This window comes from Magnolia sinica, chromosome 1, assembly GCF_029962835.1.
Source record: "Magnolia sinica isolate HGM2019 chromosome 1, MsV1, whole genome shotgun sequence".
Classification (NCBI taxonomy): domain Eukaryota; kingdom Viridiplantae; phylum Streptophyta; class Magnoliopsida; order Magnoliales; family Magnoliaceae; genus Magnolia; species Magnolia sinica.
This window is the reverse complement of record NC_080573.1, coordinates 123,093,297-123,102,944: the sequence shown is the minus strand read 5'-3', so window position 1 is coordinate 123,102,944 and position 9,648 is coordinate 123,093,297. Positions and strand designations below refer to the sequence as shown.

Below are 9,648 nucleotides of genomic sequence, written 5' to 3'. Positions count from 1 at the left end.
ATTCTTCCAATTTGTGGTCTGCGAATGAATGGTCAAAAAAAGTAGAACAAATGGATTAGTGTCTTTTGAGCAAGGTCCCAAGTCGTTTCATCAGACCAACGGTCTGGATCACTCGACCATGTGCACAGGCCAAATCAAACAATCAGCCAAGTGGACCAGTCAAATCCCTACTTCTACAAAAGAGAAGATATGCATGGCATCTAGAACAGAAAGTGTAGAAGATCAGTGACTGCATACATAGCTAAGACATACATATATTAGCAGCGATTCAACATCCTACAGTTACAACGCAATCTACAAACTAGATCGACATACACAGAACAATTAGAACATCAACTGCCTGTGAATTACAGTCATCCAAAGGAACCCACATGAGCGTAAGGAATGGAAACGAGGTCTGATGCATTCAGCAGCTCACCAAAGAGGGTGCTGGAGGTTTCTGTGACTCTACATGCTCTGATTGATGAATCTCTTGGGACCCATTTTCGGTTTCTTTTTTCTCATTTTCCGCTCCCTCTTCAACTGGCAAGCTGGGTTTCTCAACACCATCTGTCTCCTTATTCTTTCCAACCGTTGATGTTGGTGCATCTCCGTTACGTTTCTCCCCTTCCTCTACTCCATGCTTTCTTTCACCATCGACAGCTTTGTCTGTCTTTGACACATCCTGCATTTTAACTTCTTTATCAACTTCAGTTTCTACAGGTGCATTAGCATCCTTCTTTGGTGTCTGTTCATCTTGCATCTGATCTTCTTTCCTCTCCTGGGTTTCTTGAGCAGCTTCCATTTCCACATCACCCTTCTTTGAACCTGTTGATTTCCGACTTCGCTTCTTCTTTGGCTCGCTTTCCTGAGGTGGGGCTGCCTTTAACTTTTCACTGATCCTTGCTGATCGCCTCGGGGTATCACCAGTCCCCCAGTCAAATTCAGATACTGGAGGATTTCCAGGGTGGGATTTCAGGTACTGCTCCAACTGCCTTCTGTTACTCATCTCCTCCCCTGTGGGTGCGATGAAAATGATCTCGTTTTTCTTTGGCGTCCCACCTTTGCTAGGCATGAACTGTATATGAGGTGAATCAAGGATAGAAGCAGCAAGTTACAGCAACGAACATCAAAGGTTGCTCAGAGCATAATTAAATAATGGATGGACTGATTACAGAATCACAAAAATCAAATTCAGATGCAGTTGCAAATAATTTCTGGCTGTCAGATTCAATTCACCTTTGTGTTCTGATACAAGCAACTCGCTTCTAGCTAGAACCTTTGAAGTGATTCTTGCAAACCCACAAAACCAATCTAAAGAGCCTAAACTTCTTTGAATCATTGCATTGCATTGCATTGCCAATCTCTGAAGACAGTGAAATAAATGCCACGCTACGAAAATATAGTAACACATGCACATCATGATTGCTTTGTAGAGGGCGGACATCTTCTCAAACCCCTAAAAGAACACCAACAAGCAACCATCTAGAGCATCAAAACTAGACACCACTACTTTAATATCCTCAGAAAAAAGTTCTGTCAAACAGAAGACGTCTGCCTAAACAGAAGATGTCTGCCTATCTTGATTATATAACATTCTACAAATACCAATTTACACTCGTATCTATGGGTGTCTTTGACTGCAACCAAAATTCATGAAATATCATGAAATTTTGCACCAAGTTAGACTGATTAATCATGTAATATGATGAAATTTCATGACATTTGTTGCAACCAAACACACCCTATATTATTTGTTTTGTTAATATTGTATACTGTGTACAGACATTTCAACACATTTGGATTCATGGTTGGCCATGTGCATGTGCATACATTTGTTCACCATTGAAATCCACTAGAAGCACAGACACCAAGGAAACCTTTCATAGTTTGAGCAAAGAATCAAGATATTGCAAAATTGAAAAAAAAGTCAATCCAAAATGTTCTGAAGGGGAAAGGTTAACAAAAACTAAGCCTAGAAGCAATTCCTTAATTTCTCTGCGGAAGCTGAAGCTGAACCAGTGATGCCAAAATGGTTAAATGACAGCATTTGATAAAATGGAATCTTAACTAGGATCCCTTTATTACACCCATCAAACTATTAACCTCCGGTCATGTCATTATCCTATGCACATTTAGGGGTCATTGTAGCCAATGTTCAAAATATCAGTATTGGAGCATGTATAGGTTGGCTCCATACCTGAAACACATTCATCCATATTTGTGTGAACTTCGATTTTTTTGGTCCTGTATTGGCAATACATAATATGCATTGTATAGGGATATATATATATATAGAGAGAGAGAGAGAGAGAGATTAACCATGTATTGGTCAATATTCTGCAGAAATGGAAACGGCATTTCTATCATACACATTGTAGTGAATGTCCACCATGTATTGGTCAATATTCTGCAGAAATGGAAACGGCATTTCTATCATACACATTGTAGTGAATGTCCAAGGGCATACTTTGGGCACTGGTCCTCAAAGGCACCGGAAAAAAATCTTTGAAATGATGAAATGAAATGGAATAGTTCAAATAAATGTTATAAAGGAGTTGTGACTACTGGATTAGTATGGCACCTACCATACAAAAGACATTGTATGACATATAAAGCTTCTTGTAAAGAGAAACAGTGCATCCTTCACTAAGAATCTGTAACACCCCCTTAGTTTTAGCAAAGGTGACCAAGAGTGAGAGTGCATATTAGGTGAGGGTTGAGGCTCTTCTTGGGCATCTGTCCCAAACATGATTCTCACGATGGATAATCTTCAAACGAGAATCTGGGCTCTCCTCAAGATAGGGGGGAAAAAGATTTGGAATCTATGGATCATTTTTCACAAGGTGCAGCAAGGCATGGAACATTTGGCCTAGCTTCTTCCTTTTCCAAATTGAGTGGGTACTACCATGAATCACAATCGGTACAAAGTTGGAGCAATGGGCCTTTCAAAATTCAAGGGAAGGTTTCATGAAGAATGCCACTACTTGCAATCATGTGTGGAATAAGGAAAGAAAAAAAAAAGGCGATATGTCATCCAGCAGGGTCAATCTTATAACAAATATAAAGCAATCCTTAACAGATGTGGATACCACACATCAGTAATTGACAACTTCCATCAGACAAATATCACCATGATCTCCTGAAAGCTACTCCCGAGGAATGACGGAAACTAAACGTGGAAGATAGCTCTCTGGGGAATCCAGGTTGTCTTAAAAGGACAACAGGAAAGTCATCAAAGCTAATCTTCTCAGGGCCGGTAGGAAATGGCAACTCGAACTGAGCAGAGTTGATGGCCATTAGAGTTGTGGTGGATATTTTTGCGAGCCGAGTATGTGGAAACTTAATTGTGGAAGGGGTTCTTCCACAGAAATAGCACTGGCCATGGGGAAATGCACTCCACCATGGAAATTAGCTTTCGCCCTGAATGCCTTAAAATTATGGATCCGAGCCATAATCAAGTACCTAGAGAGACAAATTGTATGTTGGATTCTCTAGCAAAGGAGGGTTTCATAGATATTCTTTGTCTATAGAGGATTCTTATCCATTGCCTTGATGGATTGGGAGAGAGAGTAAGGCGATCTCCAAAAATTAGAATCCATCGGCCAAATATCACCATCTCTCTTTAAATGTCCCAAGGCGCTTCTCCAAAAAATAAAATCCCTTAGAAGAAACTTCCTCTGGCAAGGTGTGGCTCCGGATTGTAAATTCCACCTGATTGATTGGAAGGAAGTCTGTATAGAGAAGGTGGGGCTGGTATCAAAAGTTTGGAGGACATGAATGAAGCTCTTCTATGCAAGTGGATCTGGAGATTTTCTGCTGAAGATCTTAGTCTCTGGAGCTCGATTATTAAGGGTAAATATGGTGTTTCCCATTTAGGCCGGTGGACCAATCCCTCTTCCCTTTGGAAAGCAGTAGTCCAGATTGAAAACAAGGTGTGGGAGAGTATTAGTTTCTCCCTAGGTAGTGGAAAGAGAATAAGTTTTCGGGACGATATTTGAGTGGGTGACCATTCATGAGAACATCCAACCATTTAAAGTGTACCAAAGGAGGAGGAGGTCAACCCAGCCTTCACTTTGGCTCGATGACTTGTACATGGGCCGAGGTAAGCTGCACTGTGGCCTTGACGACTCCACATGCATGATCGTGCATTTTCGAAGACCCTACACTATGAAGATGCATGTGGGTTGTTTCATTGGGAGATTTGAACTGTTAGATCGCAACAATATGATGATCGGACCGTTGGATCGCATTGACATCTTGATCGGACTGTTGATCATGGGCATCATCGTCACCGAACATCATTGGATTTTATTTACTTTAGGATTTTATTTTTATTTTAGATTAAATTAGGTGTTTTTTCAATTTATTTCATATTCGGTGCATTCATTTAATGTTTTGTGAGGTTTGGGACATGGTGGGAACAAAAAAGAACTGAAAGGGCATTTTTGTAATTTGGCAGTCTAAAGCCTATATAGGCTTGGACACCAGCCCTTACTGTTTTGTTTAGGCATGAGGTTTTGTAAAAAAGAAAAAAAAAAAAAAGAAATCTTTTTCTTCCCATGTGCGATGCATGGAAATCTCTTATGAAAAGAGATGGTTTTGGTGTGATCCAAGGGTATGAAGCCCATTATCTTCTTTTTCTCTCTCATTCTTTACAAGCAAGGTATCTTCTTCACTTTCTCTTTCTCCATCTCTCTCAACCCCTCTTTATTTCTCTTCATCTCTTCTTTTCCCTTTTACTTTCACCCAAAACCAATTCCTATCACATCTTAGACCGACCCAAGCCCAACCCCATAAGCCGTACAACTGTACGGATTAACCCAAGACCGTACATCCATATGGACATGCGGGTGTGCTATACGGCCATCCATATGGCCCACCCCTCCCTTCTCTCTTTCCCTCTTGATTCTTATTCATTTCCCCTTTAAAACCTCTAGTCTTAAGCCTAAAACCTCAAACCAAACTATAGCCCCCAAAACCCTATTTCCCTACAAACACTAATTCCCAAATCCCCATATTTCCTAATCCTACTTTCAAACCCTCATTCCTAAATCTCCAAATTTCCTACCCTAGAAGTTCGCCAAATCTACACATTGATTTAGAACCTTGCCTATGCCTATGTTGGGGTTCCAATCTCTCATTGGGCCCAGTGTTCAAATTATCTCCAATATTATCTTTATCTCCAGCTCAGCGATACCAATAACGCTGGTAGTATCAAAAATTCCAAGTACTAGCAATGTATCACTAAGTATTGCGAACGTATTAATATCACTAATGTAATCGCCAATATTTTCAACTATGTAAATTCTAGGTGTCGCTTGTATTGCCAATGCATCAATATCGTTACTGTATCGCCAATATTTTCGACTATGTAAATTCTAGGTAATGCTTGTATCATAAGTGTATCAAGGATATTTCAATAGTATATCCAACATATTGATATCATCAAAATTTTGTTTATTAGAAATTTCTTTATTTCATTTTTTCTTTTCATGGGCACATGGTTGTATGCAGTGTTCAATTGTCATTAATAATGTTGATAATATTGATAATATCTCGATATTATCAACATCGCAACATACGCGATATTGAGACCACAATCTTTTGTTTCCTTTCCAATTGTTGATGATTTCTTGGTGAAATATCATATGTTGTTAATATTTTGCAATATCGATGGATGTTTGGATGGTAGGCTGGATGGGATGGTTAGACTGATTTCTTACAACATCACATGCTTTTAAGGCCCCAATAAATGGAAACTTGTTATGTATGCATTTTAAAAATTTTAATTTCTAAATATGCAAATATGTAACATTTTAACATATCTTGAAGTTTCGCTGAAAATTACACCGCTTTTCCCATGTTTCCTCGCATTCCCGGTTATTAGCAAAATTATCGGCGATATCGATATTGTTTCCTTATCCCTGGCTAGCGAAACTTCTAGCGATACCAATACTTCAAACATTGATTGGGCCTTGGGTTTTCATGTTTACATGATTCTTACTCATGTGGGATTGTGATTTTATCATAAATCTAAATTTTATTGGCTCTTTGGTACACTTTAGATCATGGTTGGATAACATGTTATTATATTTTCTTTAATGTGGTTAATTCGTTAATAATCTACCGCATTCAAGTAGTTATATTACATGTCCTGCACCAAATTTTGGTATCAGAGCTTAGGATTTTAGCATAGGTTTACTTAGGGTTAGCACATTCGTCACACCTAGGGCCTTGTTAGTGCATTCATTGCATATAGAGTTTCGGTTTACATATTTCGGCGTCTAGGTTAGCCATTTTCCTTTATCATAACATAGAACTTGGAGTCTTTAAGTTTTAGGCCCCTTAATTTGTCCCTTGTTTATGCCCATGCGTTCTGGGCAAGGTTTTGGTCTGCACCCTACCACTATGAGCCAAGATTAGATTATTGAAACTTTTAATGCCATAACTAGACGACTGGAGGCTCTTGAGGCTCAAAGCAGAACCACCACCAACCAATTGACAACGACTAACAATCGTATAGCTCAATTAGAGACTTCCCTTAAGGCAAATCCCGATAATGGGGAAGATGGCTAGTCTCAAGTGGGAGGTGCAAAGGAAGTTCAAGTGAGAGGTCACGTTGGAGGACGTGGAAGAGGCCGAGGCCGAGGTGTTGGCCATAATGGGGTGCGTGCCCAACCACCCCATGGAGAGTATCTAGACCACCATGATCCTAATGATTATGTGATGAAAAAGCATCAAGATTGAGACCCCCTAGCTTTAATGGTCATCTAGACTCGAACACTTTCCTCGACTGGCTTGTGGACATGGACCACTACTTTGAGTGGTATGAGATATCTGATCGCCGTCGTGTGGGGTTCACCAAGATGAAGTTGGTGGGCCGAGCTAAATTGTTTTGGACCAATCTTGAGCGCAAGTTAAAAAGGTATGGACAAGACCCGAAGGAAACACTAAAGGAAAAATATTTGCCTCTTTCTTATCGTCACAAATTAGTGGATCAATGGCAATCCCTTCGCCAGGGAACAATGCCTGTGAATGATTACATCACCCAATAGTGACTCTTTCGCAGTTTAGGATAGGCCTCCGATTTGATAGTCAGTGTGAGTTGCTCTCTCACAACATTGGCACCCTTGAGCATGCCTATTAGTTGGTGTAAGAACTTGAGCAATACTTAAAACCGCAATTTGGAAGACGGTTTGACTCATTTGAGTCCAATGTTAAGACTACCTCCTAGGTAGCTAAGTCTAACTTTGGGAGTCTACCAAAATCCTTTGTTGGCACTCAAAGTAACCAAAAGGACTTTAAGGGTTAAGAGTCACCAGTACTAGTTCGCGAGGTGGTGAACTCAAGTGGTGTTATAATTGCCAAGGATTTGGCTATTTCGTTTATGAGTGTCCGCAAAGTACCGACCTAAGGTCCTTGTGATTGGAGAGCATGAGAAAGATAAAGATGACCAGGGTGACTGTGAATAAGAAGAATATCACCCTATAATTGGTGCTAGTGATGAAGAAGAAGAGAAAACTGTACCACTTATAGTTGTCAAGTGCGCCTTAACTTAGACTAGGGGAATTGATGATTTGCACATGAATACCATTTTCTATACTTGGGCCAAATGTGGCGAGAAAAATTGAATAGTGATTGTTGATAATGACAGTTGTACAAATGTGATCTTCGAAAGCACCATTTCTCGTTTGGGCTTGAAGCCCAGTCCTATAGAGTTTCATGAGTTGATGCATCCTCCATGCCAATCTCTCGGCGTTATCTTATTCCCATCTAGTTTGCATTATATAAAGACTCGTTGTGGTGTGATGTTTTGCTTATGAATGTAGGCCACATCATCTTGGGCAGGCCTTGGCTCTTTGATCATGATGTAACAATATTCGGTCATTCAAATATTTGTTCCTTCATGCATGAGGGTAAGAAGGTAAAGTTAAATTCCCTTCTACCCAAGAACACCTCAGAAATTATTTTTTTTAAAAAAAGATAAGAACACCCTAAAAGTTAAGAAGGATGGCGTTAAAAAGGGTGGACAAAAGGATGTGAGGAAATTGCAGCCCAAGTCTCTACACATATTAAACGCTAAAGAGTTCGAGCAGGAGACTAAGGCGGATTCGATGGTGTATGCCCTCGTGGCTAGAGAGGCTACAACCGAGGTTAGAGTAGAGTTGTCACCCATGGTGAGTCCGGTATTGGAGGAGTTTAGTGATGTTTTTCCTGAGGATTTACCGAATGAGCTTCTACCCAAGAGGGACAAACAACGTGCCATTGATTTTCTTCCTAGGTTGACTCTACCAAACCTTCATCATTATCGATGAACCCTAGGGAGCATGCGGAGTTGAAGAAGCAGGTACATGGGCTCCTTAGGAAGGGTTTCATTCAGGAAAGTATTTGAGTCCGCGTGTTGTGCCAACGCTTCTTACGCCTAAGAAAGATGGCACTTGGCGCATGTGCGTGGACAGTCGGTCCATCAATAAAATCATGATCAAGTATTGATCTCCCATACCATGACTTGATGATATGTTAGACATGATGGCAGGTGCAACGATTTTCTCAAAGATAGATCTCAAGAGTGGGTATCACCAGATACGTATTCGCCCAAGGGATGAATGGAAAACGACATTCAAAATGAAGGATGGGCTCTACGAGTGGTTGGTCATGCCTTTTGGTTTGACTAATGCTCCGAGTACGTTCATGCGTGTGATGACCAAGGTATTGAGGCCCTTTATAGGGAAGTTCTTGGTGGTGTACTTTAACGATATCCTCATTTATAGTACCTCAAGAGAGCTACACCTCCATCATTTGAGGCAAGTTTGAGGGATCCTTAGGGAAGAGAAGTTATATGCAAACGTAAAGAAGTGTTCGTTCATGTTAGATATAGTTATCTTCTTAGGTTTCATAGTTTCATAAGAAGGCATGTCTACGGATCCCAAGAAAATCAAGGCAATTGTGAGTTGGCCTGAACCGCAGAACATTCATGATGTACGTAGCTTTCACGGCTTAACTACTTTTTATATGCGGTTCATCAGAGGCTTTAGTTCCATTATGGCCCCCATCACAGATTGCATAAAGAAAGGGGAGTTCAAATGGACTAACGCCGCGTCAAAAGAGTTTAAGAGATTAAGGATAAGATGGTCGAGGCTCTTATCATGCGCCTTACCTGACTCCTCTAAAGTTTTCAAGGTTGCTTGTGACGAGTTTGGGGTAGGTATAGGTGAAGTACTTAGCCAAGAGGGACACCTTGTTTTCTTTAGTGAGAAGTTGAATGAAGCAAAGCAATGATACTCTACTTATGACAATGAATATTACGCGGGAGCCCAATCCTAACGTCATTGGCGACATTATTTACTACTGTAAGAGTTCGTCTTGTTCTCAACCTTACGTTATCTTGACTCCCAAAAGAAATTAAACCCAAAGCATGCCAAGTGGGTTGAGTTTCTTCAAGAGTACTCATTTGTTCTAAAACACAAGATTGTGGCCGTGAACAAACTTGTTGATGCCCTTAGCCGTAGAGTGACTTTACTTCAATCTATAATCATTGAAGTCACTAGATTCGAGAGTTTGAAGGATGAATATCCCACATGTCCAGACTTCAGGAAAGTATATACATCACTTTTAGATGATAAGAGGAATGATAGTGGGTTTGTCCTAATTGATAGCTTTCTATTC

The 9,648-nt window shown here is 40.3% G+C and overlaps 1 protein-coding gene across 2 annotated transcripts in view; it reads right to left on the bottom strand.

Moving 5' to 3' along the window:
- Positions 1 to 213: 213 nt before the first annotated feature.
- The window catches only part of LOC131256573 (methyl-CpG-binding domain-containing protein 11-like), a 34,913-nt gene continuing 25,478 nt past the window's right edge, over positions 214 to 9,648 (bottom strand). The window contains exons 2-3 of one of the 2 annotated variants that reach the window (XM_058257480.1): positions 1,219 to 1,438; positions 214 to 1,057 (exon numbers count right to left, since the gene is read on the bottom strand). In XM_058257480.1, the coding sequence (XP_058113463.1) occupies positions 407 to 1,054 (648 nt within the window). In that variant the 5' untranslated portion in view covers positions 1,055 to 1,057; positions 1,219 to 1,438 and the 3' untranslated portion in view covers positions 214 to 406. The remainder of the gene's footprint in view (positions 1,058 to 1,218; positions 1,439 to 9,648) is intronic. The other variant, XM_058257471.1, reaches the window with a different exon arrangement.